The sequence below is a fragment of the Haliaeetus leucocephalus genome, unplaced genomic scaffold, assembly GCF_000737465.1.
Source record: "Haliaeetus leucocephalus isolate CR32 unplaced genomic scaffold, Haliaeetus_leucocephalus-4.0 Scaffold340, whole genome shotgun sequence".
NCBI classification, from domain to species: domain Eukaryota; kingdom Metazoa; phylum Chordata; class Aves; order Accipitriformes; family Accipitridae; genus Haliaeetus; species Haliaeetus leucocephalus.
This window is the reverse complement of record NW_010972776.1, coordinates 1,732,694-1,758,561: the sequence shown is the minus strand read 5'-3', so window position 1 is coordinate 1,758,561 and position 25,868 is coordinate 1,732,694. Positions and strand designations below refer to the sequence as shown.

Sequence of the window (25,868 nt, the reverse complement as noted above, 5' to 3'; positions counted from 1 at the left end):
ACACACACTCCGGGCCCTTAACGGCCCCTCACCGGCCCTAACGGCCACACACCGGCCTTACCGGCCCCTCACCGGCCCTAACGGCCCCTCACCGGCCCTAACGGCCCCTCACCGGCCCCCGCCCCGCAGCGGAAGGCCCGTGACGGCTCCTCATCCCCCCTGACTCCCCCCGCGGCCGGCCGCCCGCCCGCCCCGCTCACCGCTCTGCTCGCCCAGAAAGACGAGCTTGAATTTCCTCAGCGGGTTCCCGAACTCGCCGCCGCTGCCGGGGGCGGACATGGCGGCGCGGGGAGGCCGAGCCGGAGCCGTGACTGAGGAGAAGGAGACACCGCCGAGCGTACACCGGACCGCCGCCGCCCCGCCCCGCCGCGCGTCACTTCCGCCGCCGTCACCGGCGCGTCACTCCGCCACACCCCCACCCCACCCCTCCGTAGGGCGGAGCGGTTGCCATGGCAGCGGGCCGGTCTCCGGTGGCGGCAGGCGCTGCGGCCTGTACCGGGGATCCCGACCGGGAGCGGCGGCCGCCGGGTTTTGCAGCCCCTCGCCTTCCTGCCGAGGCCCGCGGCAGCCTGAAGCACCGCCTGCCCGCTTCGGGCTCTCCCGCGGCCCCGGGGTGGGCCTCGCTCCCCGGTACCACGACACGGAAGCCTGCACCGGGCCCGCTGGGGCGGGTTTATTGATAATGGTGTCACAGAGTATCGCGTAACGCAGGCAAACGACAAACACGCCGGCGACGGCACCCTCCCAGTCCCCTCGCTGGGTGCGAGGAGGTGGGAGCACCGTCCTTCAGGCTGTCGGGCTTTCTGCCGCAACCGGGGTCTTGGAATCGGTGCGAGGAGCCCGGGGAGGGGGGGAGGAAGGTGTACCCTAAGGGAATACATCGCACCGTGCGTAGAGGGCTGAGGTGTCTGCACCGCGTGCGGTACAGCAGGGAACGCGCTACGGGCATCTACGTCCCAAACCAGGCCGCCTGGGACCAGGTGGCTGTCCGTGCGAACAGGCAGCCAGGTTAGCTTTCCTCTTTGTTGGCCTCCTCCTCCTCGTCGTCTTTCTCCCCCTTGAGTTTCTGGCGAGCGAATTCCTCGATGACGATGTCCTCCTCGCTGGAAGGGAGAGCAAAGCGTGGTGAGCCGGGGAAAGGCAGCCACGGAGAGCCCATGGTCCGGCTGCCCAGGATGCACCGCAGCGAAAAGGGCGAAATCCCTGCTGAACCCCCAAACTAGGGGACAGCGCGCAAATCCTGCTGGTGCTGGCCCCAGCCCCATCACCCCCCACACTGCAGGGAGCAGTCAGGTAGCGTGGGGTCACTGCGAGCCACAGCCTGAGCCAAGCACACAAATCCAGGACAGATCGCTGGCTCGGCTGCGAGCGTGCGTGACCGGAGGAGCTGGGCGAGAGCAACTGCAACTTTCGGCATTTTTTTTTAAAGACGCTGTTTTGCATTGTCAAGGGAAAAAAGGGAAGGAAAAGAAATTAAAGTGGAGACAAAGAGATTAGTTACCTTCTTGCGAAAGGCAAGCGGCAGATGACATCAAGGGAGAGCCACAAAATGAAAAGTGGGGGAAGAAAGTGGAAAAAAAAGAGTCAGCAAAACCAATTCCAAAAGCTTGCGAATGTGAAAAGACTTGGCAAAACCTACAGGGAGCGATGGTGGGGACAGGCCAAGAGATTTCCTCCTCTGGAAGTTTAAATATCCTCGCTGGGCTGGGAAACTGATAGGCTTTGGTGTGAAAGCCTTGCAGTTGCAGCCCGAGTTTCCAGGCTCCAAATCCCAGCGCTCACATCCCGTGGCAGGGTGTAACCAGACACAAAAACAGCCTTTTGGGGCTTTGCAAGCCAGGGCCGGCTGTGGGGCTGGTTGGCGGCCGTGGCTGCCAGGAATGGGTTTGGCACGCTGCAGCTTCCCAGAGAGAAGCAACCCCAGCTGTGGCTTCAGCTTGGAATAAGCTCATGTGGTGGGAGGAGAAGAGGGCTCTGGCAATGGGGAGCGTGCAGGGGCACAGGGCTGTGACCAGCGCTGCTTCCAGCAGCCAAGGGGCCGCAGCATGGGGCAGATGGGGACCAAGGCCATAGGGGACATTATGTGCAGCGGTGGCACTTGCGACTGGGAGACAGAGCGCTGCTGGCTGCTTCCGAGGGACAAGGCGAGGTCTGGGCTTGCAGCAGGAGAGGCTGCTGTGTTTGCAGCAAGCGGAGTTGTAAAATAAGCCCTGGAAATCAGCAGAACGTGTGCCGAGCCCAGCATTTGAATCCTCCCAGCCTGTGACAATGCTCCTGCTGCCTGTGCCACCATGGAGGGTGTCATGCTGTCTGCTGTGACGCAGGGGCTCAGGACTTCGAGGCCTGGATGATTTAATCCAAGGATGTAATCTCAAGCTGGAATGGGGCATCACATCCATCTGTGATGGATCTGTATGGTTTATGTGTTAGAGGAAATACTGGCTTGAGGTATAAGGAAACATCTCTTTACCTTGGCTTATCTGTAGTCCATTGATAAGCAAAGCACAGGGAGGCAAGGATTGAGAGAGACACACATGCAGGTTAATAGAGAAAGGGCGTTTCAACTAACTTAATGCTCAAGTGTTTTTCTGGAAAGAGAGACATTGGGATGGGTGGCCCCCAAGGTGCCACGGGGAGAAGAGCTGCTCCCACACTGGTCCCGGAGAGAGGGTGGCTGCCATGCAGCCAGAGCAGCTCTGCCCGTCCCACAGCCAGGGATACTGGGGCAGAGCAGGGCCCTTTGCACGGGGGCAGCTGCATCAGCGGTGCTTTTACAAGTTCCCCTCTGAACAGGGACTGCCTCTTCCTCCCAGGTCTTCTGGCAGCATCCCAGGCGCTACTTACCGTCCGCAGGCTTCGGGTGCATCAGGATGACAGGCAGCTCGACTCCAACATCACTGGAAGGAAAACCACTTCTTTCAATAAACCTGCCCAGTGCCGCACTGGGCGGGCACTGAGCACTATGCTGCACTGGGTCCTGCAGGCAGCTCCTCCCTTACCTGGCAGTGAGATCCCCCAGGATGCTGCAGCAGTGGGAGAGAAGGAACAGAAATCAGCCAATGCAGAGGAGGGGAGGTGTTAGACTTTGCTTTATAATAAGGTAGAAAATTATTTATAATAGGGTTGAAGGGCAGTGGCGATGGGGATGGGGGGGGAGTCAGGGAGCACGGATCCATGGCAGGAGCCCAGTATCTGGCTGCCCCGTGCCCTGGGGGAGCAGGGCAGGGACAAGGGGATCCATGGCATGAGTCCCTTCATCATCTGCCCGGTGGTACAAGATCCCACAGCACGGCCCAAGGGGGTGGTCCCGACCCCCCCGCGGCCACAGAGCCTCACCCTCCTCGGGACACCACCAGGTTGACCTTCACTTTGTAGGACACCAGGATGCCCAGCACCTCCTTGTCCATGCCGGGTCTCAGGCTAGGAGAAAGGAAGAGTGGAGTGGTGAGGAGGGCACTGCTGCTCTCAGACCCCATCCGCTTCCCCCACAGCAGCTCCAAGGGCTGTCTCCATGCCCCATTTTGTGTGGGGTACCCTGGGTTTTAGCAAGAAAGGACAACACAACGTGGCAGTAAAAAGAGAGGGGAGGGCAGGTCATTTGGCTGAAGCCACAGAGCAGTTTCTGGAGGCCACTTGAGCTGTCTGAGCTGGGATTTACTCACGAGATGAGACCCAATGCAGTTCTGCAGAGGGATACAGGGGCTTTGGAGTGGGACTGGGAGGCTACGGCTCTCTTACGGGGTGGAGAGGTGGATCTGTGGCCATGTCACAAAATCCCCACATTTTCCAGCTGGACAGGGTGGGCTCAGGCACAGGAGGTGGGGGGGAACCTTGATGGGAGCCCAGAGCATCCTGAGTATTGGGAAGCGGCCGGAGAGGAGGGAAGGCATAGGTCCTGCCGTGGCGGGGAGCGGGGGAGCCCGCCTGGCTCTTACATGGTGGTGGAAGCCAGGTTGGTGTCCTCGTGCTTGAGCTTGCCATCGAGAGCAAGGCCTCGCTTCTCACGGTTGGCCGAGAGCGTGGGGGTGATGGAGTACGTTTTGGAGAAGGTGGAGTTGGCTGCCACGTTCTCGCTGGAAGGGGTGGGAGAGGAGAGCTCAGAGCCAACACCAGCCTGGTGGGTGCTCATCACCCGCTGGGGATGCTCAGCATCGCACCAGGCACGTAGGCAGAGCCAGACCCCCCCTACCCTGCCCTCCCCACGCAGCTGCCTGGGTCTGTTTCCTCCTTTCGTTCCTTTATACAACCACTTCTTTTTCCTACACCTCGCCTCTGCTGCAGCCTGCCTGGTTCTCAGGGGCGCAAAGGCTGCAGCTGGCCTCAGAGATGCAAAGTAAGGAGACGAAGCAGCCGGGGGGGCAGCTGCGCACGTTCCCCCAGGGACCTCCCCAGCCAACACCAGCTTGTGCTGGGGGGGCACAGTGTCCACAGCCTTCCCTCTCCTCTGCTTCCTCTGCACCTGCTCTTCTAACACTGATATTTTTGCTGCCTGGTGTAAAACTGTCTTCCGTCTCCCCATCACTCTCCCCCCCCTCCTCCTTTCTCTTCCTCCTTCTGGCCGCGATGCCATGCCACCCCCAGTCCCTTTTTACTTACTTTATCTCCTCGGTGCACACAGTCTTCGTGTATTTATCCAGCGAATAGAGGACCACATCTGTGATCTGATCAACTGAGAAGAGACAAGAGAGAGCAGCGTTGGTGACATGGCAGAGGCACGGGCGCACAATCCCCATCTCCAACCCGGAGGCTGGGACGTGGCGGGTGCCGGGACATGCCCCTGCTGCCTCCTCTCACCTGAGAGCTTAATTTTTTTCACAATCTTGTTGGTGGTGTTGTTGATGTTGACGGTCACATTGATGGGGTCTCCATGGTAGTAGATCTGCAGTGGGAAGATGCTCGGTTACACGACTGGGCATCCTGGTCCCCGTCTCTGGGGACACAGGTGGTGGCACAAGCCAGGCGATGGCTCCTGTACTGACCTCCTTATCCAGGGAGGCTTCAAGGTGCAGGGGCTTGTCGGACATCATGAACTGCCGGGTGGTCTCCGACTTTGGGGCTGGCCCCGTCACCAGGGGTGCAAACTGGATCTTGCGGATGATGAGGCGCACCGAGTTCCTGCGGGGCAACAAGCGGTCACCCCCAGTAGGGACGTGTCAACACAGCCTTCGAGGGGGACACGTCGGCTGTCTTCGGGGACATCACAAGGTCTCTAGCCAAAGGATGCAAGCTGCAGCCTGCTCTTAGGACATGGTGGGCTCTGACACGGGGACCACTGCCCCTCCTTCAGGCAAAGTACCCGATCCAAGTGTGGCACAGGCTGACAGCAGGTCCTCAGCCCGACCCCTGAGCTGGCCATGGGGAAGGAAAGGGATCCCCTTCAAATACCTCTTGTGAATTTTCTCCTCCAGATTTTCAGCACAAAATCCTTTGACCTCGAAGTCCACGCCACAGGCCTGGGAGGAGATGTACGGTCACTAAGCAGGAGGGGCTCAGAGCTGCCTGAGGTTTAGATTCATTCCTCTCCTTCCTCCACCACATCCCCGGAGATCCTGGTCCCGACTCCAGCCATCCTTCCTCCCCAACCCTCACCCCATGGGCCACATCCCCATGAAAGAGAAGCAGCTCTCATTTTTGGCACCCCACAACTTAACCCCCTGCCAGGAAGGAATGGGTCTGGGGGACACAGCTCGGGGACAGCAGCTCACCTTTCCCACATCATCTGGTCCTGGCTGGAGGGTGACTGAACAGGGCAGGTTGGTGGCAATCTGGGCAGAACAGGGAAAGAGAGAAAAAAGTAAATTAAGAGCATGCCCAGAGATGAGTCCTGGTGTACACCACAGAGATGTGTGGTCAGAAAGGGCTGAGCAGCCCTTACCTCGAAGGTGAAAGGGTAGGCATTCTCCCCAAGCTTCTTCATCAGCTTCTCCTGCAAAGGAGTGAGGGTTTTGGGTGTCTGGTCCGGCACCGGTGGGAAGATCTGGGTGGTCAGGACATAGAGGTCCTTCCTGAAGGTCAACCCGATAACGTCGAGGTCATCTCGGCCATAGCGAAATGCGCAAGTCAGCGTCACATACACTGAAGCCGGATGGAAATGGAGAGGAGCAGGGTTAGGGGAAAGGTGAGGTAAAGGGAGGGCATGGGGTGGGGAAAAGGGGTTGAATAAAGAGGAAAGAAAGAAAAACTACTGTAATAACTCTTCAGCAGAAATACGACTCTGTTATCAGGACCTGGACCTCAAACACTAAATATAAAGTGAACAAGATTCATCACATCTTTCTGCAAGGCCCGGGTAGCTTCAGAGCTGGTGCCCCAGGCAGAATAGATGAGAAGAAAGAGGCAGCCTTCTCCTCCAGGTCAGCTGCTGTGGCCCTGACATACAACAAGCTGTAGATGACCCATTGCAGCTTTAACCTGACTACAGTCCCAGGTTTCTGGTGAGCTTTGCACTGGTTTCCATCCCTTCCTCTTATAACGTGGGGTTTTCTGTATTAATACCTTTTCTGTCCTTTAGGTACTCTGGGTCTATCAGGCAGATGCCATCTGCAAATAAACAAAGAAGAAGGGAGGGTGAGTTCAGCTGCCCAGGAAGATCCTTGCAAAAACACAGCGCTTTTTAAATTCAAATAATCTGCTCATCAGCTGGGAAGGTGACTGAGGGAAGCTGCCAGTCGGGGGGATGGCGGTGCCTCCTCCAGCATCTCCACCAGCAGCTTGGCCAAGTTGTTTTGCAAAGGGACTTTGTCCCTTTCCTCACCATTTTTCTGTAAGGGTATTTGCAGGAAAAACGGGATGTTTGCTCCTCCGGAGCTGCCCTTGCTCCTCCTGCTCCGGAGGGAAGCAGAGATGAGCAGCCACCAGCATAGGGACTGGTCTCTCTGGCCGCTCGCTCCCCATGCCTCCCCCTCCATCACGGGCATGGCCCCACTCACCTACGGAGTCCACTGACTCCACATGATCCACAAAGTCTCTCTTCCCCAAGTAGATGGATAGCTGGAGGCAGCACACAGTGAAAGGAAAGAAGGAAACAAGTTAGTGTTTGCCGTTAAATTGGCCAAAATTTTCAAGCCCCGAGTTGTGTCGTGGGGCTCATTAACCCTGTTAGCCTGTTGGACCAGACATTGCATTTAAGGGTTCGTATAGTTTTGTTTTTTTAATTTCTACTTTGAAAAGCAAGCCTTGCGGTGGCATCGTGGCAGGTATAGCAGGAATCAACCAGATCTCAAAAGGAAGGGCCAGCCTGTGTCCCGTCCCATGGGCAGAGACACCCCAGAGGAGCCCCAGCACAGCCTGCATGTGGGCACACAGTCCCGTCTCTGCGTGCGTGGACTCACCTTGCTGTTGGGGCTGGTCTTCTTGAACACCCTGTGAAGGAAACACAGGCAGACGTGTTGGGAATGCCCTGGACCAGGCTGGATGCGGCACAGCCCGCTCCCAGGGTGGGGAGGGAGAGGGCGGCTGTTCATCTTCGTGGGGCAAGGAGGTGATGGCTTCCCTGCAAGCATGCTGCATCTCCAAGAGCTACGCCAGAGCGTGCACAGGATGGCCTGGCCTTGGGGAATTCAGTGTCCTGCAAATTTGGAGCCCAAACCCCCCTGCCCAGTCTCACTGCCCCAGGGGATGTCATGCTCCTGAGCTCAGCGTGCGACCATCAAGGAGGGGTGCATTAGCCAGCTGTGTCTTAAGGGCAAGTGAGAAAGCACCAACAAGCAGAAGAAAAGAGAAGGCCCTTCAATGACCCCGTGACAGCTCGGTCCATCTTGCTGCAGTGAGCTCACATACCTGCACGCAGGGGCAGTGGGTGGGGGGAGCTGGGGGGGGGCTCACTTTCTCGCCCCATCCAGGGTCAGGGCACTGGGTCTCCCCCACTCCTACCCTGCAGCATCCTGCTCCATCCCAATTTAAAAAAAATAAAATAGAGGCACTTACTTTGCTCCTTCTGCCATTTTAAGTCAGCGGCTGCGCAGGCAGGGATCTGCGGGGAGAGATGGAGGGGGCACGCTGGGCGAGGCAGCGGGGAAGGGGCAGCCGCCGGCCACTGCCAGCCAGCAGGACAAAATCGTTCATGTCCCAACGAACTGCAGGGCTGCAGCACTGCTGGGCATTTCGCCTTCACAGAGCTCGGACGCTCAGGATTCAGCTGGGGCTGCCCAGCTTCAGGGCGGCACACAAGGCACGTGGTAGCATCTGGAGACCTGCTGGGGCAGGTGAGCCATGCAAGCCCCTTGCCCCCAGCCAAAAAGGTGGTCAAGAGGAGGTGGAAGAGAAAAAGGGAGAGCGATGCCCCAGGCAGGCACGCTTCAGAAAATAGGAAGCACAAGGGTGACTCCCAAGGGAACAAGTTCAAGGCTGGGAAAGGCAAGAAAATGAAGACAAGGGCTTACGGAGTTTCAATTTTATGAATTTTTCTTGCCTGTGTGAAATTGGCTGTCATGACTTAATGGCAGGAATGGGACTCATTTTGTTCTGTCACTCACGGGAGAGCGAGGAAACCACAGGCAGAAAGGTCGAGGGCAGCTTAACCGCCCCGTGGGTAGGGGGGTCTTGGGTTGCACGGCCCCTCTGTCCCCGTCCCTGAGCTGGCTCTGGGAGGGCAGCGCTGGCAGCTCTGTCTTCACACCGGGAGCCTGTCCAGGGCTGCCCAGCCCTGCCCGTCTGCGCTGCCTGTGTTTTGCTTGCTCAAGCCTGGCATCCAGAATTAAACCGTAAATATTGCACTGATCACCAGCTGATTTCACCAGGAGATTAGATGGGATGAGCTCAGCTTCTTAAAGTTAGGCAGCTCTGACATTAGCAGAGCTTAAGGCCAGGTAGGATTTTAAGCCCCAGGGGCATGTGGGCAGAGTTGCCTCTTTATGCAACCGCAGGGATGCTGGGGAGAAGGAAGAAATTGATATGGGGGGGAGGAGATGATCCTCCTCCCCATGGGAAAACAAGGGATTAGCCCCAAACACAGGATCTTTGCTTCCCTCAGGTGCCACGGGATGTGAAGCTTGAGCATCCTTGCCCACAGGGTTTCTTGGGCAGCAGCAAGAGAAGGTGCAAAGGGAGTGGGAGCAGAGCGGTGCTGCAGACTCGGCCCTCTCCAGAGCCCAGGAGTTGGGGACGAGGCGATGAAAGGTGGAGGAGAGAAGAGCTGAACTCCTCCTCTGCATCTCCCAAGCCCCAGAGAAGGGACTTGGACCCCTCCTGGCTTGGCTAAGCTCTCCCATGCTGCTACCTGACCCCTCCACCCATGCCCACTGACTCGGCCACACAGAAACCCTTTTGGCCACATTTTTCCCCTTTCAGCCCCAAACCACCCTCCTTCCAGCCACAGTCCAGCGCCAACGTCCCTGCCCCAAAGTGTTTTACAAACCAGCAGAATCCGTGCCCCAAAGCACTGGCAGGGCCCAGGCAGCAGAGCAGACAGCACTCACCTGGCGGGTGGATGGACAGACGGATGCTCTCCTCTTCCCCTCCCAGCACGTCCCACTGCCACCCAGTCACTACGGGCTGCTCCCAGTCTTGCAGCCTCTTATACCCCCTGGCGGTCCCTCCCCTGGCATCTGATCTCCACGGGGCAGGGGGGGTGCATGTGTGTGTGTGTGCACCATGAAAGAGGTACTTTTGGGAAGAATCCTATTAGTTTATTAATTGGGGAAGACGCTTCATGAGTAAGAGTGGGCTATAAATACGGCTGCTGCCAGAGCCCTGAGAAAGCAGCTTACGGAGATTGGCAAAGCGGGCTTAGGAGTAAAGTGATGGTAATTGAGGTGGAAGCTCTGCTCCCGGTGGGCAGGGGTGCAGGCAGGGACGCAAACTCCCAGTGATGCTCTCTACAACTGCTCCCATGGCAAGTGGAGCTGGGCCAGCCCTGGGCACGAGGGTGGATGGAGATGGCAGACGGGCAGGAGGGACCTGCCGGGTTTTATCCCTCCCTTACGCACTTTGCTGGATGGCTAACAGATGGACAGGAGGTGCAGGCATCTTCCTGCATGGCCAACATGCCCATGTGGCCGGTCACCTAGAGGTGACCCGCTGTGGTCCGGGGCACACAGGACACCCTTGCCACGGGGCCCACTGATGTACAAGGTGATGGGGTGAAGGCAGATGCGAGGTCCGGGGCTGCAGCAGCAGCTCCCACGCTGGGCTTCGCTGCCCCCGAAGCAGCAGGGGAGGGCCAGCCACCCCTTGGTGGTGGGACATGGACATGCCACTGTCCCCCAGCACCGCCGGGCAATCTGCTCAGCCCCACGACATTTCATAACACCGCAGGCTGGCCTCACCTGACCTGATTAGCACATCATTAATTCACAGTTTGCTGCTGTATATAGAAAACTGTTGAAAGCGCAGAGTGGATTTGCCTTACGGCTGGCCAGGAAAGAAGCGCTTCCTCGGTCGCAGCCGGCACACAGGATCCCCCTCCCACAGGGATGGCTGTGGGATGCTCGCAGGATGCTGCCCCTGGGTTGGCCCTAGAGACAGGGCACAGACCCCAGGAACAGCCCAGGACAGCCTGCAAACTGCTCCAGCATGGCCCCACTCATCTTCCTCACCTCCAGAATCCATCAAGCCCTTGCTTGCTTGGCCAGACCCTTTGCTTTGAGCACGCACTTGGTCAGGATGTCCCTGCTCTCTGCTGTGCCTTCACCTCAGAGCTGCCAGCAACCTCATCCCACCACCTTGGATCAGCTCGACCTTTCTCACCTGGGTACCAACTCCTCCCAAACACAGCCCACATGTGCCCCTGGCCCCGTGGGACACCAGGAGCCACTGGGAGCCATCATGAGCCACTGGGAACCATCATGAGCCACTGGGAGCCACCACAGCACGCCAGCCCCACCAGCCTGGGGCTTTAGCTGTCAGCACACGTTGCCCGGGGCCAGGACTTGTGATCTCTTTAATTGCACACAAGAGAGCTGCTTAGTTTGCAGATTAGCGGGTGCTATTTCTGCCAAGGTCAGGGGGACACGTGAACTGTGACCTTCCCGCTGGTGGGTGGAAGAAGAGGAGGAGGAGGCAGCTCCACCTGGATGCCCGCTGCCTGGCTGGGGGGGACGGCGGAGCGGCCACCCCCAGTGCCATGCCCGAGGCACCTAATCCTGAGCTCTCTGTTTGTGGCTCTTCATTAGGCTCTTAATAAGGCTCCTGAGACTGGTGCCATTCACAAGAGCTGTTGTGGCTGTAGGCTCTGCGGAGCGTGGCGAGGATGGAGAGCAGATTTCAATACGGGTGGCTTTAGCTTGGTTTAATCCTGACTGGGGTGGACTCAGCCACGGAGACCTTCCCCAGGTGGGGGGGGGGGCAGACATTTCCCCTCCCCAAAACAGCGGTGAGACGGACAGACCACATCCTTTCCTGCGCTTACACTATGCTCTGAACCTAGCACCGGGGAAGGAAGCTGGGGGATGCAGTGCCGTGTTAAAAATAATAGGGAAATGAGAGAGGGCTTCTTCCTTTTTCCTGTTTAATAAATGGTCAAAGGCTCCTCTCATCCGCCTCATCCCACCCGTCCGTCCAGGTCCCCATGCTGCGTGAAGCACAGCTCAAACGGCCACTTCCAGTGGGGCAGGACACTGGCGGAGCACGTGGAGGTCCAGCTTCATCCCTGGTCCCCAATGGACAGTGCCCTGCGGTGTCCCACCTCGCCGGGGAACGGCCACAGGGCTTCCCACGTCCTCCCGCTTCAGTGCCCTCACCCGCAGGGTCTGTCCTCCAAAGGGAGCCTGGGTGGAGCTGGAGCTACCCAGCAAGCTGGCACCAGTGAACCCACATTGCCTTCCAAAATTGAACCATCCCCAGGTGCTGGCAGAGCTCCCTGGGTGCTGGTGCATCTGGCAACGTCCCAGCTCAGCCTCCGGCACCGTGCACCACAGCCACCTTACATAAATGCCCGCAGCCGGCGCCGCTGATTTCTCAAAGCCCCTCAGAGCTCCAGGGCTTCCTCCTCTGATCCGGATTAAGTGGCGCGGACGGCATTAATCTGAAGCCAGGCGCCTCCATGGCTGCGGGGAATTATTGCCGCGCTGTTAAGTAACGGGAGGGAGCAGCACCGGTGGGAGCGGGTCTCTGGCAGGACAGGGATCTCCAGCAGGATGGGGGTCCCCGGCTGCCATCCCTGCACAGACCCACCATCGCTGTGTGTCTGCATGGTGGGCGCTGGTGAGAGATGCAACCGGTGCCCTGTGGCCCGGAGCCGCCAGCCCAAAATCAAGCGGGCTGCCCGACTTCTTGGCAACCCTGGCCACAGGTTCCTCTCGAGACCGGGAGCCCAGAAGGAAGCTTCGGCAGGGGCTTTTGGCACGTCTGCGCCGGTGGGATTCCGCAGACAGTGGTGGGGGACGGTCCCTTTGCGCTGAGCTCATGGCTGCAGGGGTCAGCTCATGATGCCAAGGGCAGCAGAGAGCTGGAAGCATGGCTTGGCATGGCACTCCATTCTCGTCCTCATCATCATCCTCATCCTCATCCTCCTTCTCTGGCAGGAACCCGCTATCCTGTCTTTCCCCGGAGCAGCCCTGGTGCTCCCGGGCACCCTGGCAGCAGACGGTGGCTGCTGCTCATCTGTAATTAATTGGTGCTAATCACCCTACCGCAGCTTGAGCCAGCTGCACACGCACGGCCCACTCACTCCTTGCCACGGGGAGCAAGACCTCGAGGTCTGCACCCAGGAGCTGGGGAGCTATTTGCAGCCCCATCCTGCCGGGAAAAGCCTCCCTCCTTCCCGACCCCTTCCCAGGAGCCTCCGAACCCCGCTTCCCTTCTGCCTGTGGGCAAAGCACGCACAGACAGGGTGACATGAATGCCATCGTGGGCTCCTGGCTCGCTCGGCCGCCTGATGCCCGCCAGCATCTCCGTCTGCGTGCAGCCGGCAGCAAACAGCAGAGCTCAGCCCCAACGCGGGCGGCAAGGTCCCCGGGAGCGGGCAACTCGGTCGCTGCCCTCGGGCTGCCTGCCTGCCCGCTGCCCCAAACACATTTCAGGGGCTTGCGGCTGTCCCACGCCACTGGCGGTCCCTTCTCCCAGCATCCCGCCCGAGGGATGGGGCTCTGCCCGCTCCATCGCCCCTGGGGAAGATGAGCAAGGGAGAGCGGGATGGAGGCAGAGCCCTTGCTCCAGGACTGCTGCTGCCTGCACCCTGCCACGCTCAGCCCCGCGTGGCTGCAGGCTTCCCCCCATCGCGGGGCTGGAGCTGGAGGAGGAGCGAGGAGGCTGGTCCCGGCAGCGGGGAGAGCAGAGCACAGAGAAGGAGGAAGAGCGCGGCGGCCGCAGCGGCGGTGTCGAGCGAGCGGCACGGGACGCTGAGCTGGTAGGCCTGGCCGGTGGGACCGGAAAGCCGGGGGGGGCATTGGCGTGGGTGCTGCCTGACCCCCCCGCCGCTGCAGCCACCCCAACGGGCAGGGCTGCCGGCGTGCCCCCCGGGAGAAAGCCCAAGAGCGGCCAGTGTAGCATCGCGGCTTCGCTCCTGCTTGGCTGCACCTCGAAAGCTTGGCTCGCTGCCCCCAGCACCCCACAGGAGCCCTGCGCTGCATCTGCGAGGGACGGTGAGTGTGGGGGTGAGGTCTGGGCCCCCCCTGTCCCGCCTGCTGCTGGGATGCCAGCATGGCCTGTATTTGCCATGCACCAGGGCAGGATGGTGCCCCCCCCCGGGGGGGCTGGGGCAGCAGCGCGGGGTAATTCCCCCTGGGGGAAAGGTCCGTTCACTGATCTGCTCCTCTCTGTCCCCCATGCATCCCACAGGCTGGAGACCCCCGCGATGAGGAGCGTCCGGACCCCCAGCCTCTCCCAGCTGCTCCCCGGGTCCTGCTCCTGCCACGCTGCCTGGCCACAAGGCACCCCATCCCCATGAGCATCACCTCGGTGGCAGCACACCACCCACTGGGACCTCCAGCCAGCAACTCACTCGGGTACTGGGGGGCTGGTCCCCCCACGCCACCCCCACTTTTACCTTCGCCAACCAACCCCGTGGGCCAGCCAATGGCCAGCGGCTGCCACTGAGCCCTGATGCGGGGCTGGGACGGGTACACGGCACAGCCGGTGTCTCGCTGCTTCGGAGGATGGCGGCGGCAAGCTGGTACCACCGGGACATCAGCCGGGTGGTGGCAGAGGAGCTGCTGGCCAAGGCCGGGCGGGATGGCTGCTTCCTCGTGCGGGACAGCGAGTCGATCTCAGGGGCATATGCCCTCTGCCTCCTGTGAGTCACCTGCCTGGCTTCTGCTCGCGGCTTCTCTTTCTTGTCCCTTGCCGAGGTCCCTCTGTCCCTCTCCCTGCTCCGGGCTCCAGGAACAACAATCCTGGCACTTCCCCTTGGGCTGGCGCTGCCAAAACCTTGTGGAAAAACTTTCTGCAGGGATGCCGGCGGGGTGTGCAGGGTGCCAGCTCTCTGGTATGGGGGTTTTCGGGTGATCCTGAAGTCGGACCAGGGCAAAACTCCACGTCCTTGGGAGCAGGAAGAAGCCTGGGCCAGCAGCCCTGCCCAGCACTGGGGTTGCTGAAGGGAGAACCCGAAATCCAGCCAAGCCCTTTCGGGCTGCCCGCCATCCCGGCCCCGTGCGTGGAAGCGGGAGAGGCTGACTCGCGTCACCCTCCCTCTGCAAAAAACCAAACATCCCGTCTCCCTCCAACCCCCAACGTGGCCGTGTCCGGACTGCGACACCCGCCGTTAACATCTCGGATGCCGGGATTTCAGGGCTGCATCCCCTACCACCCTTGCCATCCCCACGCCTTGAACCAGGCTTACAGCCCCTGAGAACGAGTGCTTCTGGGGCTGCCTGCACCCTTTCCTTGCTGCCTGCACCCTTTCCTTGCTGCCTGTACCCCTTCCTGCTGCCTGCACCCCTTCCTGCAGCCGAGCGACACGTCCGCAAGCGGGGAGGTGCCTCGGCGGGTTTGGCAGGATGCCACCCCCTTTCCTACGCCTGGCCTGGCCCGGTAGATGGGACAAATTGCAAACACGTGGTGCCGAGGGGCGCGGGGGGGTGTGTGCGGGGTACTTTGGGGGTTCGGCCGGTTAGCTGCCCCAGCACTGAGTCGGAGATCAGGCTGATGTCAGACGGGACGGTAGCACGGGCAGGGATGCGCGGTGGCCTCGGAGTGAGTACAACCGACCGTGCCGTCGCAGCCACGGGGAGCACAGTGCCGGGCTAGGTGCCCCAAGCGAATGCTGTCGGAGATTTGGCTGAGCCCCCGGCATGCCGTGGCCGTGCCTGCTGCAGGCAGGGTGCTGTTTGGAGGCAGGGGGGGACGCTGTGCATCACCCCCTGCAAACCGGTACAGACCCAGAGCTGAGGGTGATGGTTTTATTTCCAGAAATGAGAGCTCAGTTCCTCTCTCTGCAGAGGGTGTTTGCATCAGGGCTGGGTGCCTGGCACCCCCCCAACGTTGCCACACGCCCACGGTCTGCTCTCCCCCAGGTTCCAGCGGCACGTCCACACCTACCGCATCCTTCCCGATGACGAGGGGTTGCTCTCTGTCCAGGTGGGTGCAGCGATGGGTGCCCTCCCTGCGCTGGCTAATGCCACTGGGCGCCGTGCTGGTGTGGGGGGGGGCCATCGGCTGCAAGCTGGGGCGCGGGCAGGATGCAGGTGCAGAAGGACCGGGGTGCTCGCTCCCCCCGGGCAACAGCCGGAGACGTGGCGTCTGCTTGCCCTCCCCGGCACGCCAGCGCTGCGAGCGAGCGGTGCGGTTTGCTCTTTTTGCATAAGCTGCCTGCAACGCTTGGCGCTGCAGGATGCAGGTGCTTCGCAGCCACCTCTGCAGCACCGGGCTGCCCAGGAAGGCTGGTTTCCCCGACAGCCCCATGGCTGTCACCAGCGCGCCCTGGGTGGCACAGAAAAACACTTGTCCCATTCCTGCCGCTGTCCCCTGCCCCAGCCTGGCCACGCAGGCCCGATCCTCACGATGTCTGTCCCTGTGATGTCTGTCCTGGCTGCTGGCTTGGCCTCGCTTTCCCTCTTTGGCGTCACTTCACGGTTTCTCCCGGTACCCAGCTCTCTGCAGCCGCCCTTTCTCGCCCTCTGAAAAGAGCATCTCTAGGGAGCATCCCTGGCAGACGTCTGCATGCTCCTCCTCTTGCTCTGCTGCCTTGCCAGGGACACTGGGGTGAGCTCCCCATGGGGTGAGCACTTCCAGTTCGCCATGGGCACATTTTTGGGGAACAGACCCCACTCGACACAGCAGGCTGGTCCGCAACCCACTGGGAGCTGCTGCCCCAGCACACGGAGCCGGTGGAGCCGGGGGGATGACGTGATGGTGCTTCCCCTTCTCTGCCTCCCCAGACCATTCAGGGCATCCAGGCCAAGTGTTTCCGAACCCTCCCCGACCTGATCGGCGCCTACCAGCAGCCCAACAACGGGCTGGTGACACCCCTGCTCTACCCCGTGCACCGGGCAAGGCAGGCGGCCGACGAGGATTCGGGTGAGCCGGGGAGGGGGTGGCGGGGGCTGTGCCGGGCTGTGAGCTGGGGAGGGGGTCCTGCTGAGCCGGCTGTCCTCTGCCTGCAGACGGGGAGGATGGCCGAAACGGCGGGCACACGGCGAGCGCGGTTCTGGCCGGTGGAACCGTGGCGGGCACGTGGGTCAGCGCTCCCATCGCCGGCCGGACCCACATCTCACAGCAACTGCACCAGAGGCTGCAGGAGCAGGTCCACAGCAGGTAATGCACCCCCCCTGCCCACCCCGGGGCTGATGGAGGCGACGGGGTGGGCACGGCCACCCCTCCCTCGCGATGGTGGTGGTGGTGGGGGTGGATTTTTCCAAAGATGCCCACCCTACCTTGCAGCCCGGCCAGCGACTTCATGGGTTTCATGGCCGAGTACCTGAACCACCACCTGCAGCTGGACCTGGAGGCACTGCGCCACGGGCACCCGCAGCTGCGTCACCTCAGCACCGCGCTCGTCACTGCCTGCCGGGCGCTGCACAGGCGAGTGGCCTGGGAGCGGCGGCGATGGAAGTGGGGGGGACACCCCCCCACCTTCTCCCCATCCCTTTCACGGTGGCCGAGCATCGCCATCGAGGCTCGGGAGATGCCGGTGCCAGCTCTCACCCGCTCGTCTCCTCCGCAGTGAGATCGACTTCACGCTGGCGGGTCTGGAGACGCTGGCCAGGGTGTTCGACTCCCCCGCCTCCCCTCGCAGCCCGGCCAGGGAGCAGGTGAGCCCCCTCCCCAGCGCTGTCGCAGACCGCAGCCACCTGCAGGTGCTTTGTCATGCGTGGGTGGGTGCAGCTGGTCTGCAGGGGAGGTGGGGGGGCGGTTTCGGTGCCTGTCGGCACCCAAAGGTGGGAGAGGAAGCTGCTTCTCCTGCCAGACCCCAGGGACCCCCATCACTTGGGGTGCAGCCTGGACCCACAGGGAGGAATTCACCGGTCCGGTGCCACCTGCGCTGCTCCAAAAATGTCCTTCCTTCCCCTCAGGGTCTCCTGACCAGCGATCCAGACCTTGAGCTGCTCCTCAACAAGATATCTACCGTCAACCATCTCCTCTCTTCGCTGGAAAAGAAGGTGCCTGCCCCCCCCCACACTGGGAAGCCCAGCTGGGTGCAGGGAGAGGCATGACCGCTGTTAATGGCACCCACTGCCCAGCTCTGCCAGTGTCCTGAGCTGGGGAACCTCACTCTGCTCCAGCAAACCCCTCACCTAAATTAAACCCTCCAGCAAAGCAAGCTGCCGGCGGTGGCACAGCCCCAGGGTGCCCCATGGGGCAGGACAGGCTGGCGCAGGGTGTCTGGGGCTCCCAGTTAGCCCAGTGCCCCCAGACCGGTGCCCGTCTCTCCTGCAGGTGCTGAAGTCGCTGCAGGAGACAGTGTCGAGGCACAACCTGGCGCTGCCCAGCGTGGCTGCAGCCCCCCCGCCAGCCGCCAAGCCCCTCGCCGTGCAGAGCTTCGAGGTGAGGGCAGGGGGCACGGTGGGGGGCCCCAGCGTCGCTGCTCGGGCAGGGCAGGCGTGAGCTGACCTGGGAACCGCGTCCCTGTCTGCAGGTAAAAGTGGGCAAGTCGCAGCGGGCAGCCCTGACGGTGGACGTGGAGTCGGGCACGGTGGCCATCACCAAAAGGGGCAGCGGGTCCCCGGAGGAGACCATCCCTCACGACAAAAGTAAGGGGCTGCTGACTCCCCCGCCGGCCGTTGATGGGGTGCCGCAGGGCTCTGGGATTCCCTGGCACAGGCCTGATGCCAGGGTGATGGGCTGCAGACCCCCGGTCGCAGCCCGAGCGCCCATCCCGCGCTACCTGCTGCCCCCATGGTGGGAGGTGGGGAGCCACCGTTGCCCCCCTCATGCCCGGCGTTCAGTCCTGCAGCTGATCAAATACCAGAGCGTGCAGAGCAAGGTGAGGCTGGTGTATGACCGGGAGCCGCAGAGGAGCCTGAGCAGAGATTTTGTCTTCCCCAGCGCGCGGGTAAGCGGCTCCTACTGCGCTCACTGAGCATCCTGGGGGAATACAGAGCCGTTTTGTAGTGATGCAGCAAATGAGCGATCTCAGGGTTGAGACCACCCCTGCAAGCCTTCTCCTACGCCTGGGGGTGATGTCCCCCTGATCCCACCACCGGCATCTTCGGGGGTGCTGGAACCCCTGGCTCCCCTTTGGGACCCTAAGACACCCGTATCATCCCGCAGAAGCGAGAGGCCTTTTGCCAGCTGCTGCAGCTGATGAAGATCCAGCACTCCAACCTGGATGAGCCTGACCTCATCTCGGTGTACGTCGGGACATGGAACATGGGTAAGGTCGCGGTGTCCTGGGAGGCTGTCCTGGCTCCTCATGAGCCTGGGTGGGTTTTGGGGGGTGAGGGCTGCAGGGAGCTGCCCCAGGAAACGTGAGGTCTGAGCTGGTCCTTGGTGGGAGGAGGAGGCTGGAGAAGACTCCTACCTGGCCGCTTTCAGGTTTGTCTGTCCTGTTGTGATCCACTTGCCCGGTGTCTGTCAGGGAAACGAAGGAGCTGGGGTACTGGGAGGGTTTCGGCTAGTACCAGTAAATCCCAGCATCAGTCTGGGATGTGCATGGGTGAACCATGGGGCTGGCATGAGGATTCCCATCCCCGGCAGCTCCTGGAGATGCATAAACTCTGGGGTTAGAGAGGAGCTTGAGGAGCCTGGCATGCTGTCATATCCCCCCCCAGTGACCCCCTGTCCCCTGCCCGCAGGCAGCACGCCGCCGCCCCGCTCCCTCGCCTCCTGGCTGACCTCGAGGGGCTTGGGGCGCACGCAGGACGAGACCACTGCCTGCATCCCCCACGACATCTACGTTATCGGCACCCAGGAGAACTCCCTGGGTGACCGCGAGTGGGTCGAGTTCCTCCGCGCATCTCTGAAGACCCTGATGGCCATCGACTACCGAGTGGTAACGGCAGGGCGCAGCCTGGACCCCTCCGGCCGTGCCTGGGGAGGGACCCGGTGCTGAGCAGGCTGAAGACATTCCCTGGCAGTTCAGGGAGCTGGTGACCAGCAGCCATCGCCCCAGGGCTCTTACCCCCAAACCCAGGGTCTTCTCCCACCCCAAATGCAGCCCAGGGAACCTCCTATGCCCCATGGACTCCCTGCAGGGAGTGCCCTCCCCAGGAGCCACCGTTCAGGGATGGGTTGGCTGACCTTGCTGCTTCTCGATCCCCACCGTGCTTGGCCATGGGGGGAGCAGGCAGACTCACACCCCCTCCACCCCCCCCCGCAGGTCGCCCTGCAATGCCTCTGGAGCATCAAGATCGTGGTGCTGGTGAAGCCCGAGCACGAACGGCGCATCAGCCACGTCCACACCTCCAGCGTGAAAACTGGGATCGCCAACACACTGGGTAGGGATGGGGATGGGGTAGGGGGGGATGCCCCAGTGTGAGGGGACAGCCTGGGGGCCATCGCAGCACCTCCGTGCCCCCCCCCCAGAGCTCAGTGCCTGGCACATCCCTGCAGGTAACAAGGGAGCTGTGGGTGTCTCCTTCCTCTTCAACGGGACCTCCTTCGGCTTTGTCAACTGCCACCTGGCCTCTGGCAGTGAGAAGACCCACAGGTGATGGAGAGGCTCGGTGGGGGGGGGACATGGGGCTGCCCCAGGCAGGCGGGTGTCACCGGGGGCTGGAGGAGCCCTTGGGGGCTGTGGGGCTGTCCCTGTCCCCCTCCTGTCCCCACCTGGCAGGGGCAGGATGAGGATGAGGAGTCCCCGGGATGGCTCACACAGTGCTGCCGTGTGTCCCCCCCGCCCCACCGCAGGCGTAACCAGAACTACAGTGACATCCTGCGTTCCCTGGTCCTGGGCGACAAGCGGCTCGGGGCATTCGACCTCACCCTGCGCTTCACCCACCTCTTCTGGTTCGGGGACCTCAACTACCGCCTGGATATGGACGTGCAGGTGGGATTCTGCAGGGACCACGGCACGCTGGCAGCAGCACCGGTGCAGCCGCAGCGGTGAGAGAAGCCGGGACTCACTGCGATTTCCTCCCCCGGCGCAGGATATCCTTGCCCATATAACCAAGAAGGAGTTTGAAGCCCTCCTGGCTGTCGACCAGCTCAACCTGGAGCGAGAGAAGAACAAGGTGTTCCTGCGATTCAGTGAGTGCGGGGGCAAAAGAGCCGCTCCCCCCACCAAGACAGCAGCACCCAGGGTTCCTGCAGACCTCCCCCTGTGCCATCTCCGGCACACAGTCGTGCCCTGTCCCGGCACAGTCCTGCGCGAGGTGCCAAAATCCCTGGGGGACCTTGATGTGCACCACGCAAGCCCCCCTGGGGCAGGTCCCTGGGCTCTGCATCCCAAAAGCGTGGAAGCAGGGGGACAGTCAGAGGTGGCCAGGGGTGCCAGCCATCCGTGTGAGCCCTGGATGGGGACCGTGACACCCCGTGGGGCCTCTCCCCAGCCGGTTGCAGCTGTGGGGACAGGCAGGGATGCTGGTCCCTATGCCACCTCCATTTCTCGGTTCCCAGGTGAGGGTGACATCTCATTCCCACCCACGTACCGGTACGAGCGGGGCTCCCGGGACAGCTACATGTGGCAGAAGTTCAAGCCCACGGGGGTGAGTTCCTGGAGCCTCCAGCTGAGCTGCAGGACATCGCCGGGGGACGGGGACGGCAGGCTCGGATGGTGCCAGGGGAGGGCTGCGTCGTGATGCTTCACCAGCCTGTTCCCTCCCCAAAGGGGGTCTGGGAGGGAGGGAGCTCACTTTTTGGGGTGCTGGGTTGCTTTTCTGGGCTGGGGAGTTGAGCCAGACCCGATGGGGCACTGAAGCCAGCTGCTTTCCCCATTTTTAGGTGAGGATCAATGTCCCCTCGTGGTGCGACCGCATCCTGTGGAAGTCACACCCAGAGACCTACGTGGTCTGTAACTCCTATGGTGAGTGAGACCCCAGGGCTGGGGGGGGAGCCCAGGGTGGCCAGCGCTGTCTGTGACCCTGGGGCTCGGGGACCATCACCCAGCTGCCCCCTCCCACCATCCAGGTTGCACCGACGACATCGTGACCAGTGACCACTCGCCCGTCTTCGCCACCTTCGAGGTGGGAGTGACATCGCAGTTTGTGCCCAAGAAGGGTAAGGGGTTGGGGTCTGCCACCCCCCACCCCCCCCCGTGCCAGGTTTGGGGTGAGCCCTGGCTGCGGGTGCTCAGCCGGCACACGCCAACCCGCCGGTACTTGCCTGCAGCTCCCGGATCCGGCCCCGAGCCCCTGGCCTGCATCGAGTGGGAGAGCATCGAGGTGATCGTGAAAACCGCCAGCCGCAGCAAGTGCTACATCGAGTTTCACTCCCACTGCCTGGAAGGTGAGGTGGCCCCGGCGTGCCGGGGGTGCACCGCGGGGGCTTAGCCAGCCCCAGCTGGAGCTGTGACCCCCGCTGTCCCCCCGGCAGAGACGCAGCGGAGCGGGGAGAACACTTCCCAGAGCTGCGATATCCCCGGCTTCCTCAAGTTGGGCTGGTCTGCAAAGCATCTGCCCGTGGTACGCACCGGGGAGGGGGAGAAGATGCTGGCCCCCCCCCATGCCCTGAGCATCCTCCTCCCTCCTCTTCCCCATCCCTCCCACTGGCTCCGTACCCTGAGCCCCCAGGGGTGCCGGGGGCTGTCATCGTCCCCTCCAGGACAGAGCCGCCCCTGTCCCACCCTACCCCGTGGCAGTCCCCCCAAGCACACCTCTCTCTGCGTGCAGCTGAACCCAATCCTGCCGGACCTGGAGTACCTGGGGGACCAGCACCTTCTCCTCAGCATCAAGGGCGTGGAGAGCTGCGAGTCCTACGGTGCGTGTGGGATGGTGGCGTGGGGGCCACCGTGGTGGCATGTGGGGTGCCAAGCATAGCCCCCACAGGGCTCAGGTACATACAGCCTGATGGGTGTAAGGTTTTGCAGCTGGAGCTTGGCAGAAGGGACCCTGGCACCCACCCCACTCTGGGGTGCTGCTGAATACGGGGGGCTCACCTGCTCCCCCCCGAGCTGTCCAGGGTGGGGGGGGGCTAACACCAACGTGCACCGTGCCTGCAGGCGAGTGCTGCATCGCCATGAGGTCGATGATCGGCAGCATGGCCCAGCAGTTCGAGACCTTTCTTTTCCACCGTGGTGAGGAGACGGGCTCCATGCGCGGCTGGATGAAGGTCCGGGTCCCCAAGGAGAGGCGCAGCACCCGCGAGAGGCTCTACGGTAAAGCAGCCGCACACCAGCCCCCTCCCATCACCCTGGTCAAGGGGGGCTCAGGGTGATGCTCGGGCACGGCACGGCCGAGAGCTGCCCATGCCTGCGCTGCCCTCCTGGACCCTGGCTGTGGGCAGGGGCCGTGCGGTGCCCGGTGGGGAGAGGCCAGACTTCGATGCCTTTGCAGAGTGGATCAGCTTCGAGGAGGAGGATGCCGAGCCGGCAGCAGACACCCCGACGTGCCCCAAGCCACCTCTGCAGCGCCTCAGGTACCCCAGCCGGGTTCAGCCCCCGCCACGAGCCCCGGCCGTGGGGTGATGCTGAGCCCTCTCCCGCTGCGCTTTGCAGGAGCCGGCCCCGCAGCCTCCCAGAGTCAGCTGCCGGCTACACCAACCCGGCATACTTCATCTTCGAGGGGGTCCCCAATACGTGGGTGCCGGCCCCCGGTGCCGGCGAAGCCCACGACAAGCAGGCGGAGAGCCCAGCCGGGGGCCAGCGGCACCGCAGTCCCCTCGGGGCGCGGGTCCCTTCGCCCTCCGAGGAAGAGCGATGGGGCAGCCGGCCCCGCTGCGTGCCAGGGGGCCCATACCGTGGGCGCCCGCTCAGCCCCCCCGGCGTGGGCCGGCAGAAAAGACCCAAATCGGCCGTTTTGGCGAGGGACACGCCAGGACCGGGGGACTGCTCGTTGACGGCGCTGCACATGGCCACCTGCCTGAGCCAGCTGGACCGGGCATCCCCCGAGCACAGAGGGGACAGCCAGAATACCCTCCTGCGCCAGACCCACAGCGTCCTGGAGCCCCCCCCGCGGCCCTGCCGGGAGATGCCGAGATGCACACAGGATGCTCGCCAGCACAGCCGCCCTGGAGAGGTACCGCTGTGGTCCCCGTGGGGCTCTGGAGCTCAGCCGAGGGGCTTGGGGAGCTCAGGGAGGGGAGAGGACCTGCTTTTGGCCATAGACCCACCAGCAGACGTGAGGTCCCATCCCCGTGGCAGTGCTCTGCCTGATGGAGCCACCACGGTGCAGGCAGGGATAAGGTAGAGGGTGGAGGAGCAGCAATGTGCCCCATTCATGCGGGGTGAGGACGTGAAGCGGGGGGACTTTGTGGTCCTGGTGTGATGCTTTTGGCCCATGTCCTTGTTCTTCTTTCCCCAGTGGCCCTGCGACAGGGGCGAGGGGTCCCACAGCGTCGGAAGGTGCCTGAGTCACCTCGGCTTGCAACAGGACAAGGAAGGGCTGCAGGAGCGTGGCTGGGACCACCTGGAGATCTTCAGGGACCCCCAGGCCCCGGAGCTCAGAAAGGGGGGCACTGTGCGGGCCAGCTCCTGTGGCCCCGGGGTCCCTGGCAGAGCCCCACGCTCCGGTGGGGACGAGAGGTGAGCCTCGGGGTGGGGATGCAGCAGGGCAGGGGCAGGAGGATATCAAGTCCCCACATCTCCTTGGATGCCCCAGGGCCGTGCAGGATCCCGGCTCCCTCTCAGTGGCCGGGGTGCTCAGCCCGAACCATCCCCGGCTCATCTCTGGCAAGTTTGGCGAGGGCAATACGGTGAGCCTGCCACAGAGACCCGACCTCGGACCCAGCGCCTAGAGCACCTATCCCTGCCCCAGCACCCATGCGTGCTCTCCTCCATGGAGCTCCCGGGGCAGACAGAGAGCTGCCGAGGAGGACTGGGCAGGCAGGCACCCAGGGTTGGACCTATTTGCCACGCTCCCAACTTGCCTGGCCTCACCAGCAAACAACTCAGTTGGAAAGTCTCAGGAAGCTCCCATGGCCGTTGGGACGCACGCTTTCCAGGTCTCGCTGCCTGTTTCTGTCCTCCCTCCCCAAAGCGATGGAAGGACCACGCTGAGCCCCGCTAGCAAGGAGGGATGGGGGACGTGGGAGATGCTGAGGCCACTCGGGAAGTGGGGACCACTGGGTGCTTTGGACCTCGAGGCTCAGCCTCTTCTGGCAGCCAGCTTGCAGCCTGCAAGGGCACAGCAGCATCTGTGGCCAGCCCAGCCCCACGCACCCTCGTGCCTTCGGCCTCGGCACCTGCTCCCTCCTCCCTGGGCTCAGCCCTGGTCCGACGGTGTTCCCAGAGGACTTCTCCTACAGGAGCCGCTCCTGAGGCTGCGGCGCCGTTTCCTTACAAAATGCCCCTTGCTATTCCTATCCAGAATAAAGTCTCAGGGACACTGGGGTGCATGTGTGCAACACCTGGGTCTGTGCAGGGGCAAGGAGGAAGCGTGCCAAGCCAAGCGGGGAGACCACCGGCTCCCGGCGCCCTGGCTGCTCCAGCAGCATTGCCCCCCCAACTTCCCTCTGTTTAATCGGGGACCCTGCAAACCCCAGCCCTCAAGGCTGCCCTTGCCCGGTGTCCCGTGCGGCTTCTGCGCGGGGCTGGGCTGGCTTTGCCCTCGGCGGGTGCTTGCGCTGGCACAGTTCCCCTCCGAACGCAACGGCTCTGCCCGCTCAGCCCTGCACACCCGGGGTCCCCCGTGTTCTCCCTCCGTGGCCAAGCATCCCCAGGCTGTCCCCCCCCTCACGCCTCTGCTCCCCCCGAGCCAGCCCGCTCTTGGCCACCGTCCCCCATGTCTCAGGGTGCACCCGCTCATCCCTGGCATGCCCCGTTCATCGCAATGCTGACCTGTTTGCCCAGCACCCACCCTTCACCCACCTACACGCTCGCAAAGGAGTTAAATCCCCCAGACCAGGCACAGCTCTGCAGGTGGTGGGGGAGACACGCTCCCCACCCAAAACAAGGGGGACACCGCAACCCAGCAGGGCCCTGGCTGCTGTGACACCCAAGGTGGCCCTGGTTTTGGGGACACTATGCCCAGGCTGGCCTCAAGGTGGCAGTGGCCACCTTTGTCCCCAGGATTGCCCCGCAGGGCTGGGGTGCCAGCAGGGCAGCACCCCGGGGTGCAGGCACTGCCGGGACCCTCATGGCCCCGGTGGGACAGGGAGGATGCCGCGGGGTGGGCGAGGGGCCACGGTCCCCACGGGCAGAGGGATGCGGTCCCCACGGATGAGGGGCTACGACCCTCGTTGTTGAGGGACCGTGGTCCCCACGAGTGAGGGGCCGTGGTCCCCATGGCCAAGGGTACTTGGCCCCCATAGGGAAAGGGCTGTGAGCCCATGGGTGAGGCCCAGATGTGCCACATCTGGAGGGCTGCGGATGGCCCAAAGCCTGTGAGGGCGATGAGTGGGATGGGACCGGAGCACAGAGGGGCTAAGCCCTGCGGGCAGCCCCCCCTGGGGCAGGCAGGGATGAGGGCAGGGAGGCAGGCAGGGATGCGGGCATGGGGCACTGCGTGCTCCTGCCCCCG

The 25,868-nt window shown here is 62.7% G+C and overlaps 3 protein-coding genes across 12 annotated transcripts in view; 1 reads left to right on the top strand and 2 right to left on the bottom strand.

Annotated features, from left to right (window-relative positions):
- Positions 1-349, bottom strand: part of RAB41 (RAB41, member RAS oncogene family) — a 17,366-nt gene extending 17,017 nt beyond the window's left edge. For 9 of the 10 annotated variants that reach the window (XR_774653.1, XR_774654.1, XR_774655.1 and 6 more), the window contains exon 1: positions 201-349. Coding sequence is in view for 6 of the 10 variants with exons in the window: in XM_010572375.1 (XP_010570677.1) it covers positions 201-279 (79 nt within the window). In the remaining 4 variants the exon portion in view is untranslated. The remainder of the gene's footprint in view (positions 1-200) is intronic. The other variant, XM_010572378.1, reaches the window with a different exon arrangement.
- Positions 350-1,009: 660 nt separating this feature from the next.
- On the bottom strand, positions 1,010-7,943 carry ARR3 (arrestin 3, retinal (X-arrestin)). The gene is made up of 17 exons (XM_010572372.1): positions 7,927-7,943; positions 7,332-7,362; positions 6,930-6,990; positions 6,496-6,540; positions 5,876-6,075; positions 5,706-5,765; positions 5,386-5,453; positions 4,980-5,115; positions 4,795-4,879; positions 4,597-4,669; positions 3,936-4,073; positions 3,337-3,420; positions 3,000-3,023; positions 2,845-2,897; positions 2,471-2,480; positions 1,502-1,504; positions 1,010-1,103 (listed from the first exon to the last, which is right to left on the bottom strand). The coding sequence occupies exons 1-17, from the start codon at positions 7,941-7,943 to the stop codon at positions 1,010-1,012; spliced, it is 1,182 nt and encodes a 393-aa protein (XP_010570674.1).
- A 6,090-nt stretch (positions 7,944-14,033) lies between these two features.
- On the top strand, positions 14,034-24,144 carry LOC104834863 (phosphatidylinositol 3,4,5-trisphosphate 5-phosphatase 2-like). The gene is made up of 27 exons (XM_010572529.1): positions 14,034-14,170; positions 15,390-15,453; positions 16,254-16,392; positions 16,479-16,629; positions 16,756-16,896; positions 17,039-17,126; positions 17,388-17,474; positions 17,752-17,859; positions 17,951-18,065; positions 18,261-18,367; positions 18,586-18,688; positions 19,110-19,306; positions 19,634-19,751; positions 19,867-19,963; positions 20,164-20,302; positions 20,403-20,502; positions 20,872-20,960; positions 21,196-21,277; positions 21,382-21,471; positions 21,583-21,699; positions 21,787-21,875; positions 22,083-22,170; positions 22,412-22,567; positions 22,746-22,827; positions 22,907-23,426; positions 23,712-23,932; positions 24,009-24,144. The coding sequence occupies exons 1-27, from the start codon at positions 14,034-14,036 to the stop codon at positions 24,142-24,144; spliced, it is 3,561 nt and encodes a 1,186-aa protein (XP_010570831.1).
- The last annotated feature ends 1,724 nt before the right edge of the window (positions 24,145-25,868 follow it).